Raw genomic sequence first — 17,018 nt, 5'->3', positions numbered from 1 at the left:
AGAGCAGTTTTATGTGAATCAGAGATAAAGTAAACTATAATGGGTTTGTGTCAGTTTGATAGATTTTAATACTTTCTAGTAAAAGTATAATAAATAAGTATTTCAGGCAGTTGAAGGTGCTTGTTAAAATTACAATTATCCTATAAAACAAAGAAGCCATGACTGAAGATATTGTTTCAGCATTATCATCATTATAAAGCAAACACACAGATTAGCTTAACAGAAAACAAAAGAGGATTCTGTGCTGCAGAATAAATAATTTTTCCCCAAAAGTGTGTTTTTTTTCCTGTAGAACTGGTACTTAAATTACAACATGTTATAAAACAATTCATATTCTTTATACATATCATACAATACTGTACAGAAAGAAAGGTTCTCTTGTGTTACTCCTCTTCTGCGGTCACAAGCCAGGCATAACATAGGCGATGTTATCCAAAGTATTGGACTAGAGAAAATGTAAAAATATTTATCAGCTATGCACATCTTTCATGCATGATTAACAAAGTGACATTCTATCCTAAACTCTAAAAATATTTCAAACATAATAACATGTATTAGCGAGTACATGGTTTTAACTGCAATTAAACAAATAACAATAAACAAGTTAAAAAAACAGATATTTTACTTACTGTAAAATCCTTCTCATGGAACTGGTAGCAGGGTTTTTACAGACATTCCCAGCTGCTATAGCAGCCAGAAATGTGCTTTATTACCATCAAGTCAACGTTTGGCCGTCTAATAGACCCTTCATATCTCCTTAAAGAGGAACTGTCATTTCTATCATTTAATCGTATAGGGGGCTATCAGCAAATTAAAAGGAACACCAAAAAGGTACATTTTTTCCCCTTTAACCACTTAACCCCCGGACCATATTGCTGCCCAAAGACCAGAGTACTTTTTGCGATTCGGGACTGCGTCGCTTTAACAGACAATTGCGCGGTCGTGCGACGTGGCTCCCAAACAAAATTGGCGTCTTTTTTTTCCCACAAATAGAGCTTTCTTTTGGTGGTATTTGATCACCTCTGCGTTTTTTATTTTTTGCGCTATAAACAAAAATAGAGAGACAATTTTGAAAAAAATGAATATTTTTTACTTTTTGCTATAATAAATATCCCCCAAAAATATATAAAAAAAAAATGTTTCCCTCAGTTTAGGCCGATACGTATTCTTCTACCTATTTTTCGTAAAAAAAAAATCGCAATAAGCGTTTATTGATTGGTTTGCGCAAAAGTTATAGCGTTTACAAAATAGGGGGTATTTTTATGTCATTTTTATTAATATATTTTTTTTACTAGTAATGGCGGCGATCAGCGATTTTTTTTCGGTACTGCGACATTATGGCGGACACATCGGACACTTTTGACACATTTTTGGGACCATTGGAATTTTTATAGCGACCAGTGCTATAAAAATGCATTGGATTACTATAAAAATGCCACTGGCAGTGAAAGGGGTTAACACTAGGGGGCGGGGAAGGGGTTAAGTATGTCCCTTGTGTGTTCTTACTGTGGGGGGGGTGGCCTCACTAGGGGAAACACTGATCCTCTGTTCATACATTGTATGAACAGAAGATCAGCATTTCCCCCGCTGACAGGACCGGGAGCTGTGTGTTTACACACACAGCTCCCGGTCCCCGCTCTGTAACGAGCGATCGCGTGTGCCTGGTGGCGATCGCGCCCGCCGGGCACACGCACGGGAGTCGGGGGCGCGTGCGCGACCCTAGTGGCGGCTGAGAGAGAGGACGTTATACTACGTGCTCTCGCCCAGCAGAGCCAACTTGCCGACGTAGAACGGCGGTGCGCGGTCGGCAAGTGGTTAAAATTACAAACAAATTACACCTACTGGCTGTTCCTCCTTGGCGAGTGCCCCTATAGGGTTTTTTACCTTTATACATATTGTAGAATGCATAAAAAGGTAAAAAAAACAAGGCTTTACAACCACTAAGTTTACACGCTTCAATGTACATGCACATAAGCATGGGTCAAGCGTGTCTACATATGAAAATGATTATTGCTTTGCAAAAATGTGGTATTTACACTGGAGAACAATATAGAAAGGGCCACCATTCATGGTTAAGGCCTCGTACACACGATAGGTTAACCAGAGGACAACGGTCTGATGGACCGTTTTCATCGGTCCAAACCGATTGTGTGTGGGCCCCATAGGTTATTTAACCATAGGTTAAAAAAAAGCCAACTTGCTTTAAATTTAACCTATGGATTCCTAACCGATGGGAAAAAAAACGATCGTTAGTAGGCACAACCATCGGTTAAAAATCCACGCATGCTCAGAATTAAGTCGACGCATGCTTGGAAGCATTGAACTTTTTTTCAGCACGTCGTTGTGTTTTACGTCACCGCGTTCTGACATGATCATTTTTTTAACAGATGGTGTGTAGGCACGACGGACCATCAGTCAGCTTCATCGGTTAACCTATGACAACGGTCCATCAGACCGTTCTCATCGGATGGACTGATCGTGTGTACAAGGCTTAACTCTAAACTGATAACCTGTAAAGACTGTTAAAATGTCACCTATGCACAATTTGGGGTTTCAAAGTTTGCTGCCGTTTCATGGATGCATCAATTTCAATGCTTGACATGTTTGGTATCTATTTACTCAACACAACCTCATGTTTTATACTTTACACAAAATGGGTAGTACAGTATATTGTGTTTGTGTACTTAACCTAAGTGTATTTTTTACCTCAAAATAAAAATGGCTGAGAAACGTGTGCTAATATCATGTGACATATGAATTGCACCTACCCTGTTGTCACTCATCAACCCCACCTTCTCACTCCCTAACCTTATCCAAATCCTAAATAACTTTTCAGCTATCTCAGATCTGCATGCCAACGACTCCAAGTCTATGGCCTTGATTTTTATGCTTACAGCAGTTCAAATCCGAGCACTTAAAGATAACTTTCCTTATTGCTGGGTGTCTTTCTGCCTCCCCTATCTGGTAACCATGGACCTTTTCTATGGCAAACAATATCTTGAATCCTGGACGAAGTACCAAATATCCTGCCTGGGAAGGATAGCAACCCTGTAGATGATGCTGCTTCCTAAACTGCTATACCCATTCAGGGTTCGCCCAGTTGATATTTCCTTACATAGTCTAAATTCTATTCAGCGGGCATGTATGCAGTTTTTCTGCCAGGACACTAGACCGAGCGTTTCTAAAAAGGTTAAATTCCGCCCAGGAAATTGCCATATCACAAATTTTCAAGTACTATCAAGAATTGCAAATTGTCCCCCTCGCCTTTTATCACACAAATTTTAAAAACCATGATTAAGCTTTAAGGCATATGTGCTCACATCAAGGGCTATAGACGCGGTCTATGGATTGTTCATGGCCTCTGTAAACATGTTACTAACCCGATGCTCAAACATTCAATGAAAATATGTCAGGGAGCCTCATCACCCCGAAAACACCCATTGCAGGCTTGACCAACAATTCTTCTTTTCCCCTAGGATAAGTGAAGTGGAGGAGATTTTTCTGAGATGGCTCAAGAAAGATTTTTGTCAGGTGTACTTGTTGACTATGCACGATATGTTTAGTTTCCCCTTGTCACAATCTCCCCACCACGCTCCATCCACAGAGTTGTTACAACATCTTCAGACTCAAAATTTTAACTTAGAGAACCACATGTAAAACAGAAGACCAGGTGGCTGCCATGCAAACCTAAGAAAACCGAGGCCTTAAGCTAAAAAAAAAAAAGCCCACAAAACCTTTAGGGCTTGTTTACATTTGCTTCAAAACACAGCATTGGACACGCTTCACATTCCGCATATAGTCAAATGATGGCCGCAAGGTGGCTCTGCCATTACTAGTAAAAAAAATAAAAAAATAAAAAAAGTCATAAATCTATCCCCTATTTTGTAGGTGCTATAACTTTTGCGCAAACCAATCACTATACGCTTATTGTGATTTTTATTTTATTTTTTACCAAAAATATGTAGAATACATATCGGCCTAAACTGAGGAAAAAAATGGTTTAAAAAAAATAAATAAAATTAAAAAAAATTGAAATTATTTATTATAGCAAAAAGTAAAAAATATTGTGTTTTTTTTTTTTCAAAAATGTCACTCTTTTTTTGTTTATAGAGCAAAAAAAAAATAAACCGCAGAGGTGATCAAATACCACCAAAAGAAAGCTCTATTTGTGGGAAAAAAATGATCAACATTTCATTGGGGTACAGTGTTGTATGACCACGCAATTGCCAATTCAGAAAACTGAAAATTTGCCTGGGCAGGAAGGGGGTGAAAATGCCCGGTATTGAAGTGGTTAAAGCACTCTGAACGACAATCAAAGCAGCTGTCACTAAACTAAATAGTTAGCTTACAGTCCTGTTCACAACCTGTGCTTGCTTTGCTTTAAAAATTATACCCCATGTAGCGGTAGTGGTGATTCAAAGTGTATTCAAAGCCTCCATAGAAGTATATAACCAAGCTCGTTAAAGCACCTGAAGCTGTTGAGAGGCTTTTATTTAGCTTTGCTTTGAAGAAACTGCTGCTATGAGATATCAAAACACACACACACACACACACACACACACACACACACAGGGCATCTGCCAAGCTTCATTAAAGTTTTAAAAATGATGCTTCAATGATGCTTCAATGATGCACCACGGAAGCATCATTGAAGCACCACAGAGGCATTACAAAAGCACGTTGAAGCTGTAGGTGCTTTAATATGTGTTGAAGTCAAAGCAAGTGTAAATGAGCCCTTATTGATGTGCACCTGGACAAGAAAATGTGGAACCGTGTCAATATATCTAAAGACTTAAATAATGGGCTGCCTGAGCCAATGGTAAAATCATAGGCAGGTTGTCCTTTATGGGGACTTTTGAGAATGAGGAAAAAGAATATCAGTCATGAAAGATGTAGCCAACAGTCTCAAATACCACATCCAGCATTTAATGGAAAGCCCTAGGGTGTACTAGAGCAGGACAAAAAGATGAAAGACCGATAACCTGGTTAAGGTAAAAGGAACACATAAAACGTGATAAAGGGGGTACTAAGAACTAGGGTCCTCTGTAAGAGAGGGACGCCAACTCAGGAAATAGCCTCGCTGAGGTAATGGTAAGAAAGAAGGCAAACTTGTCAGAAAATGTGGACAGAGGAATATCTGATATATGCAAAAATAAGTGTTTGAAGCGTTGACCAAGTTAAGTTCCCACAGAGTCACAGGTGGATGTACACCCTGTACAAAGGCCACAACCAAGAAATGAGAGGCAAGCAGTTTTGAAAAAGAATTGCCGTAGCTGAGACTTGGCCTTTGATAGTACAGAGGGCCACTTGGTGATCCAAACCAGATTGGAGAAAAGTCTGGATGTTGGTTGAACTAGATGGACTTGTGTCTTTTTTTCAACTTTGAAAGTATCACAAGGTGTAACTCCTGGGATGAAAATTACTTGCACCACACCGTGCAAAGTATGCTTTCCAAATGCAATGGTAGTCATTGCCAGGGGTGGATTTCCCAGGTTTATAGAGCGTAGGAATAATGGAATTGCATAGGTCTCCATCTCTTAGGACCTGAGCTTCAACAGTCAAGCTATTAAAACTAGCTAACATCCATCAGGGAGGTAAACTGGTCCTTGGAACTAAGGATCTCAGTGAGCTGGACGAATCCACAGTCTCTACCAGGAGTTGGATGAGGTCCAAGTACCACATTCATCTAGACCTGTTTGGTGCAATGAGTATCACAGAAATGCCCTTGGACTAAATTCTGCAAAGCAGAGAAGGAAGGAGCTTCAGGGGAGGAAAAGCGTAGATTAGGTTGAACTGATCCCATGAAAGCACCAAAACATCCATTGCTAGCTATGGCTAGAGAATCCCTGGACCTGGAAACAAACTTGCCCAGTTTTTTGTTGAAGCTGGAATCCAGAAAACCTGTGTTTAGTGTTCAAAGCCTGCGACAGTGGGCTTGAAAGAGGAAGTAAACCCTGAAAGGAGAGGGAGCCGACCGTCATGGCATGGGCCTTATAGAACCGACACGATCGTGTCCTTTCTGTAGTGTGAATGCGCCGATGACCTTAGCGAAAGCATATATGGTAAATATTTCCTAAACCATGCAGGTTTAGGAGATATTTCCAGTAACTACAGGTAAGGCTTACCTGTAGGTAAAAGTGGTGTGTAAGAGTTTACAACCACTTGAAACAGCTCCAGGTGAAGAGACAAATTTATTAGAAAATTCTGGTTCCTCCCCGATAATAGAGGTATGCCACTACTGTGGCATTACTGACTAAACCTGGATCAGATGACCTTGAAGTCGAGAGGGATAACCAAATCACTTGGGGAACCAGTATGTTTATCAGAGAGTGGGTTTCCTCTGGAAACCAAGTCTCAGACACCTGCCCAGCCTCCTGGACTGGTATTCCATCATGACAATCTTCCAAACCAATGGAAGGAAAGATTTCTTCTGACTCTAGAACTGGATTCATGAGGGACCCGAGCAGAAACAACCTGGTCCTGGCTGGGTCAGGTGAATCTGTGAAACCAGAGATAATACTTTCTTGTTGTACACAGCCAGAATATTAAGTCCATCACTGTGGACTGGAATTGAGTATGTGGGACTAGCTAAAAAGTGACCACTATCAAGCTCAGAACTCACATGCAAAAAGGGGAGAGTTGGATGGCTCCTGGACTGCAGAAAACAAACCTGGGGACATGAGCAATATATCTAGGAGCAGACTCAGGACTTAGCAGTATCTTCAAAGTAGAAGACATATTCCACAAGGGATGATTCAGTTAAAAATACTGACTTCTGAAGGTTCAAGATCCAACCAAACTGCCAAAGAGTTTGAACTGTCCTGTGAGCTTTGGGCAACAGAAATGTCCTGTAAACGCATCAGAGCAAGCACAGAAACTAGCAACTAGGTTAATACTCATGGTGCAGTGGGCAAGCCAAACAGAATGGCAAGCAACTTGTAGTGTTGTGTGCCCACAGCAAAATGCAGGTAGCATTGAAGTGCTAGAAAAATTAGCAAGTCAGCATCCTTGATGTCCACAGGGGCCAGAAAGTCTCTCAGATGGAGGAAAACAAAGTCTGACCTGGTAGCTCCATGTTGAATGCATACACTTGAATGATGACACTGAGTGCTTTTAGATCCAGAATGGTGAATGTGTCTTAATTTATACTGGAAACAGATTTTAGTAGAGACCTTGAAACCTTCACTGTTCAGAAATAATGGCAATGCGAGAAAGATCAGTTGTGCGCAGAAAAGCATGGAGGTCTGTTAGCCAATGTGAAGACGTTGGCTAGCTTGACCACATATAGTGGGGCAGGAGGTAGCAGAATTACAGTATGAAATTCTTTGCAGCTCTTAGACACCACATAATTTACTCACACATCCGAAATGCTTATAGTCCAATTGATTGCAAAGGCCAACACGCCTCCAACCATTGTGAGAAGGAGGACTTGCATGCAGGCTTGGAAGTTGTGCAAATCCAAAGTTCAAAGTAATTAAGTCCTGGATTTAGACCTGAACTTGGGAAAAAAATAAACATCTAAGCAGAGTAACAAGGTTTTCCAGCCTAAGGGTTATATGTAGGGTTGTCCCGATACCACTTTTTTAGGACCGAGTACAAGTACCGATACTTTTTTTTCCCATGTACACGCCGATACCGATTTCCGATACTCTTTTAAAAATGTGTCCATGGGTCCCCAAATGCAGCCATGTGTCCCCAAATGCACAGCACCTGCAGGGCACTAAAGAGGAAAGCTGCTGGGCCTGCATCCCCTTTAGACGTGATTTCCTATTGGGAGTATTTTACCAAAAATTACATTTTTGTTGCTCAGTTTGCACCTTCCTTTTCCCCACAATCACATTCATTAGTGCTTCTCCTGGCATAAATCAACAGAGAATTACAGTCAATTGGATTAGCACTCAATCCCTTTGTAAAAACCCTCCTGTTGACACATGTGAACATTGATTTAAATGAGAAATAGTCCAATCCAGTATGGAAAGTTGCACAGCGAATGACAGCTTAGTCAGGCTCTGGTCTTACAGGGCATGAACGATTCTGACAGACACTGCATCTGCTGTGAAAATCATTTGTCCAATGAACCCTGATGGATGAGTTATGGCACACTGATTTACTGCAAGAAAATAGCTGCCCCCCCTGTCTAGTTCATCAGCACTTGGGGAACATACATAACAGCTTTCATTTGAATAGCTGTCTGTTCCCCGCCGCCGCACTTTTATAAACAGATCACCTGTCCAATCCTGGGACGGGTTATCGGTCTATCAAAATCCCCGGACAAGGGGGAGGGGCTATTTATGACGACGTGCGGCGGGGAACACACAGCTATTCAAATGAAAGCTTTTATGTATGTTCCCCGAGTGCTGATGAACTAGACGGCGGCAGCGGCAGCAGGACTGTTCTGCTCTCCGCCTCCTCAGTCCGCTCTCTGCCTGCTAGCCGCCCCTTCTCCACCCACTCAGTCCGCTCTCTGCCCCTTTCAGTCCGCCCTCTGCTAAAAGTAATAGGCGTTTATTGCATGGTTGTACAATAGAACCAACATGTAAGCCAAAGAGTTCTAGGCAGATGGACGGTGTTTTATCCTGAGTGAGATGTACGAAATCCACAAGCCCAACAATACATTAGTGTAGGGCAAAAGGTATGAATTCTAGGATTTTAAAAGATATGAGGTTGTCACTGAGGTGAGCACAGAGATACAAATTGTGTCAAATTGTATTCATACGCTTTTTTCTATTATAATATAAACACCAATAAAACGGTCATAAAAACACATTAGTGTGTGGTTAACATGTGGCACATGGCCTAGGTACTTGTTCCTAATCAACAAGGAAATTATTTAGCATAGAGTGGCCAATGCGTTTCGCAGAGCTCAATCTCCGCTTCTTCAGGGAAACTCACTATGCATCTAAGTTTTAAATTTAGAGAAATATAATTACAATCGCACATATAGTATTTATCATTTTACAATAACAAAAAGAAAACAATTCTAAAGAAATAAATACATCAATATTGTGCTCACCAATTTCATCAAACAGTATTCGTGGGCAATTTCCAACACTGAAAAGGGCCAAACCAGGCCCCAACCCTATGATTCATGATGTCAGAACCTATAGGAATAGTCTGGCAGACACTGGACCACACCTTAGATGGATATGAGCAGAGAACGTTGGCAAGTCTAGGTTATTGAAAAACAGGGAACCTGTCTCAGCAATTCTAGCATAACTGTAATAACATTCACACAGCATGTGAAACCAGCCTACATAGACCTTCATTTATATCCGTAACGGCCCAGTCATTTCTGGTGGGACAATATTCAGGATGATATCTTCCCCGGTGGCGATTCCATGACGCTGGACAATGCTCAGCCATTGCGGGATAGGACCTGGTAAGTTCATACTGATCTCCATAATATGTAAATATTGGATGATTGGTCCTGCCTAATGTGGGTATTCTTGGTGGTGTGTGTGCGCAGAAGTGGGGGGGGGGGGCTTCTGTTGGGGGCGGAGGTTGCATCTGAAGGTGTTTCTGGACCTTCTATGTAGGACATCAGTGCATGAGTGGGTGCTTTCTTGCTTGTATATGTGCGAGTCTAGATGCTGGTTGCATGATATGCCATGGTTTCATGGCACTATATGTGTGTTATTGTGGGGGTTGTATGTGTGTGGGGGGAGGGGGTTATGTTGCATTCAACTGTGTAGGTATATGTTGTATGGTTTAGTCCTGCTCTTATGTTGGTTTAGGGTGTTGTTATGGCTGGGAATGCAGGGTATACTTCAAGTGTCATGTTTGTGTGGTTGATTTATGTGGATATGTGGCCGGGGGTTGTATGCATCATGCCTGTACTAGAGCTGCACGATTAATCGTCAAGAATAGTTATAGCAATTTTGTTTTCCCATTGCGATCTTGACAAAGGATTTCCCCATGTTTGGTATGCAGAGAATTTTCTCTCTGCTCTCAGCCCTCAAAAGTCAAAGTCTGGCCAGTCTGCCAAGTTTTAAAACATTCTATCAGTGGAATGTTAAGTCTAAACTTTGTATCAATTTGCCTTTTATATCAAAGAAATAAACTTCTGTATGTAAATTAGGAACGTTTAACCACTTAAACACCAAACAAACCTTAAAAAAAAAATAACCAGTAAAGTTAGCCCAAATTTTTTTTGTATAATGTGAAAGATTTTACGCCACGAGAATTGTGAGAGAATCGTGATCTTTATCCTAAGCAAAAAAAATCGTGATTCTCATTTTGGCCAAAATCGTGGCTCTAGCCTGTACCAGTGTGTGGGAATGTTAGTTTTATGATTGTTTATGCTGTGGATGCACTGTTGGGCTGGTGACTGAGCACCTTGTGTTCCTTTATCCTACACTAAAATATGTGTGAGATAGTCTTGGGTATACCCCACATCTAGGATAAGGAGGAATATTAACTAATTACGGATTTAAATGAAGGTCTATGTAGGCTGGTTTCACATGCTGTATGAATGTTATTACAGTTATGCTATAATTGCTGAGACAGGTACCCTGTTATTCAATATCCTAGACTTGCCAATGTTATCTGCCTGAATCTATCTAAGGTGTGGTCCAGTGTCTGCCAGACTATTCCTATAGGTTCTGACACCATGGAACATAGGGTTGGGGGCCTGGTTTGGCCTTTTTCAATGTTGGAAATGATGTATGACTAATGTGTAAGGAAATTGGCAAGCACAATATTGATGTAGTAATTTATTTAGAATTATTTTTGTTATTGTAAAATTATAAATACTATATGTGTGATTGTAATTATATTTCTTTGAATTTAAAACTCAGATGCATAGAAAGTTTCCCTGAAAAAGCGGAGATCGAGCTCTGCGAAACGTGTTGGACAACTCTGTGCTCAAGAATTTCCTTGTTGATTAGGAACAAGTACCTAGGCCATGTGCCACATGTTAACCACACATGAATGTGTTTGTATGACAGTTTTATTGATGTTTATATTATAATAAAATGCATTTGTGAATACAATTTGTGTCTTGGCGCTCACCTTGGTGACAACCTCATATCCTTTAAAATCCTATCCAACAGATGGGAGGGATTTCCCACCCAATCCTTTGATTTTACTAAAAAACTTGGATGTGAATATGATTGGCTGTCCCAAGAACTGGTTAAGTCTTAATTAGATATGAATTCTAATTGTTTCAAGACCGAATGATCCATTAGGATCAACACAAGTGCCTTATGCCCGGTACACACAATCGGATTTTCCGTCTCAAGCTTGGCTTGCATACACATGGTCACACAATTTTCGACCGTCAAGAACGCGGTGACATAAAACTTTACGACAAGCCGAAAAAATAAAGTTCAATGCTTCAGAGCATGCATCGAATTGTTTCGGAGCATGCGTCGGAAATTTTGGTCTTCGGAATTGCTACAGACGATCGGATTTTCCAAATAGAATTTTTTCCATCTGAAAATTTGAAAACCAGCTCTCAATCTTTTGTTGGCGGACATTGCGACAGCAAAAGTCCGATGGAGCATACACACGGTCAGAATTTCCGTTCAAAAGCTCACATGGGACTTTTGCTGTCGGAATTTCCGATTGTGTGTACGGGGCATTACTCTTTATTTTGTCCCCATACCTTTTAATGGCTAGGCATGCATGGAAGCATTTTATAAAATTGGATCTGTGTGGTAAATCCGACCCCTTAACTATATTTTACCTTAACGGGTTTGAAAGAAACAAGCTCTGTTTTCCCTGTTGTAAACCGTGCTGTCAGTCAGCGAGCTGTCATCAAGGGGGCCAGTAAATACGGTCACATGCTAAAATAAATATTGGCGGTTTTCTTATTGTTACGTAAAGTGTTAATAAATTGTATTTAGGAATTTCTGTTCAAAAGCTCACATCGGACTTTTGCTGTCGGAATTTCGGACCTCCCCACGGTCCATACTTTCAAGGTTTGAATAGGTTTGAATAATGAACATGCAACCAAGGCAGGGTCTGCCAGTGGGAATATAGAATTAGAAAGGTTTTCCAGGCTCTTGTCAACAGATCCTTAAACTTAATTGTTAAAATTGGAATGTCCGTGACAGAAACAAGACCGCAATTATTAAAATCCCCCTTAACAGAATTACACCAGTCACCAAACAAAACAGTTTGTAGTAGTGAGTATACTGAGAATGTTTTGACTGGTTGGGGACGTTTAAGAAAGTCCAGACTGCCAAGTTTAGAGAACGCAGATGCAGACTGTTCCATATTCATATCTTTAAGCCTGGGATGTCAGAAAACAGAACCTTCTCAGGTATAAACTGATCCAAAAATTATAGGTTACAATTCTCTTCATCCTCAGAAACATCTGCCGGTATGTCAAAGACAGACTCTGGAAGAGAAGGGATGGAACTACACCTGCGGCCCCGGTGTTCTGAGTCAGCTACCATGGCAGTGATTGTTCATAAAACCTGACATTGCTGCAGAACAATAATCTTGATATAATTAAACTATCATGGGGTTAATTTTCTATGAAAAACAAAAAATACATACATTCTGCTAGGACACCAGCAAGAAACTGGAACATGAGGAGTGTGTGTTTGGGGGGGGGGGGGGTGTAATTATACCTGGCTAGTTTACAGATTTTTTGTTTGCCAGCATCCAATTCTCCTGTAGGCAGCAGGGTAACCTAGTTATCTCAGTATTACTCATGACCCTGCATTCATTAAAGGATCACTAAAGGAATTTTTTTTTTTTAGCTAAATAGCTTCCTTTACCTTACTGCAGTACTGGTTTCATGTCCTTATTGTTCGTTTATGCTTTGAAGTTGCTGTAATTCTGCTGCGATCTCCACACTTCCTGCTTGACTGGCTCCTTATAACCACAATACTGGGAGCTTTTCACTGTGGTCTACGCTGTCATTACTGTGTGTCTATAACTTAACAGAACCAATCAGATTCATTTTAAAAACAAAACACTGCCCTGGATTTGTTTATTTTTGTTCTGTGTGTCTCTCTAGTTCACAGGAACATGAAACCAGTTTAAAAGTGAAACTAACCTGCAGGCACATTATAGGATTGATTTGTATCTATTTGTAATCATTTTTAAAAGGAATCAGTTAACTTTTATGTCTCTATACCTTGTGAACAGTCATTTCAGCAAAAACATTTTTTTCCTTTAGTGACCCTTTAATGAAAGATTACAAATTAAAAAAATAAGTACAAAATCTGTTTCTTTCAACAACCTTAAAAAAAGAACCCACCTTGCTTCATTTATGTTATTGTCGCCATTTTCTTGTATATTGACTATGATGACAGTTCCTTTTTTGTACTTAAAGCGGTTCTCCACCCTAAAGTGGAGTCCCGCTGATCGGAACCCTCCCCCCCTCCGGTGTCACATTTGACACCTTTCAGGGGGAGGGGGGTGCAGATACCTGTCTAAAGACAGGTATTTGCACCCACTTCCGGCCACACGCTACGGGCAAAAGACGGGCATTCCGTCACATCCCGTCTATCGCCCGTTGTGTGCTGGGAACACTCGGCTCACAGCACACAGCGTGTGAGCCAATCGGCGGGCGCAGCGCGACTCGCGCATGCGCCGTAGGGAACCGGGCAGTGAAGCCGCAGCGCTTCACTTCCTGGTTCCCTCAGCGTGGATGGCGGGGGGAGCAGCAGAGAGACGAGCGATCGCTCGTCCTCTGCTGCGATCGGCGCTGGACTCCAGGACAGGTAAGTGTCCTAATATTAAAAGTCAGCAGCTGCAGTATTTGTAGCTGCTGGCTTTTAATATTTTGTTCCCATGGCACATCCGCTTTAATTTCGCTACTTTATAATGGTTTTTATTGTTGCCTAAAATCTTAATAAAAAGATTTATACAGAATATGGACTCTATCGCAATCTTTCTCTGGGAGAACGCGATCAAGAAACACGCTTCCAGGACAAACACAGGACTGCATATATGCAGCGCACAGGAAAAAAGTCCACTTCCTAGATGCCACATACATGTATTCTGTGTGGTTGTCATTCCCTGACACAAAGAGCGTGTTTACATCTGCAGCGGATTGCTTTTCAGAGGGGTGTTTAACTGATTGCTGGCAGGCATTATGTCACCCCCTCAATGCCTCTTCTAACTCCTTAAATCATGCACCACAACCACATGCATTGTATACATTAACGTGGCCGAAACCGTCAGGGGGTATAATTCTCACTGCAAAGCATTGCAGCATGTGTACTATCCCCTCCAGCCTCTGCGTTCAAATGAGGGGACGGCAGGGTGCAAATAAACTGTGGCTCAACCAACTGTTTTTACAGCCCCCAAATAGCAGCAATATGTGGGAGTTGGGGACCCCTCAGCAATACAAACTGGATGTGTGGGATTTCTATTTTCCTAGGAAATCCCCAGTAACATCATTATGAATAAAAAGGAATATAAAAAGCACTTACCAAAACTTGCTTGGGACATGCATTCAGCTGTGGAATGTGGCTTGTAAGACAGACCAAGGGACCCAGGGCACAAAGCACAGAGTCCAGAAGTACAGAGAGACTACCAGATACAGCAACCATGCCCTTAAAAATGAAAAAAGTGAGATAACTGAGGCTAGGACAGAATAAAGTTTAATAAACAATTCTTACATTCAAAGTCATAATCTGTTATCATAAATGATTACATGCAGGCCCTTAGGGAAGCCAACATAGACCTTTATAGATGTAAATTTCAACTCTGCTAGAAAAGTCAGACATGGACCTCCCCCTTCTATCAAACAGAAAAGTTTAAAATTACTTTTATAAAGAAAAGTAGGAAAAAGTGTTCACATATAAAATTCTGTAATGTAAACATTTAAAATATGCAGTATATCAACAAGCAAAATAATCCAGAGACAAGCAAAGCATAATAGTAATAATGGTAACAGTGAGTCACAGAACACAAAGCGTGTCAAAGTTTAAAGTACATTCACAGAATACATTTCTTTTACAAGCAATACCAACACTGTAGCAAGGAGGATAGAACGAGAGAACAAGGTATAGCAATATTTGAGAGGAAAAACGACCCCCTTTATCAATCCATCAAACCTATTTCTACCACGTAGTTCAGAGACTGAATTAGTTACAACACAAAAAAAAGGAACAAGCAATTCCTCTTTGTATTCAGTTTTTCCTAATTGTAACCACTGAGGCCATTACGTCATTTTAAATAATGCCATTTTAAAAATGTGGCTGTTTGTACCAGAGCCGTTTTAAAATGGAACCAGGAATCAGTGAAGAACCGCTGGCTATCAGTGACAATCCAGGGGCTGAAATAGGAGCGCTTGTTGCAGATCAATGTGTACTTGGGCTCCTTTCACACTACCGCTACTTTAAAGTTGCGCTATTTTGCCGCAATTTCAGGGAGAATTGAGGTCTATGAACCTGAACTTTGAAGTCGTACTAATGTAAATGGTTGTCATTGAAAATTATGGGGAACGACTTGTCATGCGACTTTGTAGCCCCAAGTTGTAGGACAAGTCGTACAAGTGTGAATGGGGGCCAAGTCTTTTTTTAACTTTCTCCATCTATTAAATCTTCTGCCCTTGTTGTTTTAAAGGGACACTAAAGGCAGATTTTTTTTTTTTTTTTTTAAATAACAAACATGTTATACTTACCTCTGCTGTGCAGTTCGTTTTGCACAGAGTGACCCGGATCCGTGTCTTCTGGGGTCCCTCGGCAGCAGTCTCGGCTCCTCCTCGCAAAAGCTTTCCACGTTCATGCGAGCTCCCTCGCATGGTGGAAAGCTTTTGCGAGCGCGCTCCCGTGATACATCGGCGGCCATAGCCGCCGACTGTATCACTCGGCCCCGTCCCCCCGCATCATCCGCTGTGATTGACAGCAGCGCCAGCCAATGGCTGCGCTGCTATCAATCCGCCCAGCCAATCAACGGCCAGGCTGGGACCCGAACAAGATGACAAGCACGCGCCCAGGACTTTCAAACGGTGAGGTAAGTAAAACGGGGGCTCGGGGGGGGAGGGGGCGGCATAGCTGTCAGATGTTTTTTTACCTTAATGCATAGGATGCATTAAGGTAAAACAACTTTTACCTTTACAACCCCTTTAACTTTGGATAGTAAAACATTTTTTTTTTTTTTGCCAGTTAACACCTTATACAGCCCAATTTCTGTTTGTCTGGTAAAAAGCCTAGGCTTATGACATCATGCACAGCTCTCTCTCACTCTAATGAGAGTTTGCCAGGGAGGGAGGATGAGTCATAAGAGGGCCAATGAGAGCTGCCTCTGTGTAAATCCAGGAAGTGAAAAGGCAGCAGCTTCAGCTGCTCACAGTTAAAATGGATGCAGCCAGACTCAGTGGATGGAGATTTCTGCAGCATATTTGGAAATTCCAGAATCACAGTATATATAAAATAATATGCAAAGTGGTTGGAGGGAAGCTTCAGAATGGCAAAGATGTTTTTATTACAAATTATGTGAGCAGACTGCAGTTCCTCTTTTAGTGGTTAAACAGACCCCATTTACAGACCAAAGTTAATCCCAAATGAAACATTGTTTGTAGTTACCGTATCTCTCAGCGCTGAGCAATGTTGATAAAGCGGAGAACAGCTCTGCATCAATTACAAAGAATTATAGAAATGCTGGATTAAGATGGTGAGGGGGGTTGAATTGAGATCGTGATTTTTAACGATCATGCAGCTCTAGTATACAGTATGTAACAAAAATGGTCATACTTAAATCTCATATCTGTGCCATACCCAGGAACACCAAAACATGCCTATATCACAAGGTCTAGAAAGATAGGATAAAGACAGGAAGAAATAAACATACCGTAAGATCTATATCATGTCTATATCATATGTGGTACAAATCATAATTTCATTCTACCAAATATTTATTTGTCAGATTGTGAAATCTTGTCAGATGGAAACTCACAGGAAAAAAGTATCCCCTGTTGATTTTGTACGTTTGCCCACTGACAAAGAAATGATCAGTCTTTAATTTTAATGGTGGGTTTATTTTATTATTTTAAAGTTATAAATTGATTTGCATTTTAAATGAGTGAAACAAGTATTTGATCACCTATCAAT

General features: G+C 40.9%; 1 protein-coding gene across 5 annotated transcripts in view; it reads right to left on the bottom strand.

Moving 5' to 3' along the window:
• Nucleotides 1-287: 287 nt before the first annotated feature.
• HMGXB4 (HMG-box containing 4) overlaps nt 288-17,018 on the bottom strand; it is a 74,145-nt gene continuing 57,414 nt past the window's right edge. For all 5 annotated transcript variants that reach the window (XM_040359556.1, XM_040359553.1, XM_040359555.1 and 2 more), the window contains 2 exons: nt 14,394-14,516; nt 288-445 (listed from right to left, as the gene is read on the bottom strand). In XM_040359556.1, the coding sequence (XP_040215490.1) occupies nt 401-445; nt 14,394-14,516 (168 nt within the window). In that variant the 3' untranslated portion in view covers nt 288-400. The remainder of the gene's footprint in view (nt 446-14,393; nt 14,517-17,018) is intronic.

This window comes from Rana temporaria, chromosome 7 (assembly GCF_905171775.1).
Source record: "Rana temporaria chromosome 7, aRanTem1.1, whole genome shotgun sequence".
In the NCBI taxonomy this organism is placed as follows: Eukaryota; Metazoa; Chordata; class Amphibia; order Anura; family Ranidae; genus Rana; species Rana temporaria.
The sequence above is the reverse complement of the archived record's forward strand: the minus strand, read 5'-3'. Positions and strand labels throughout refer to the sequence as shown.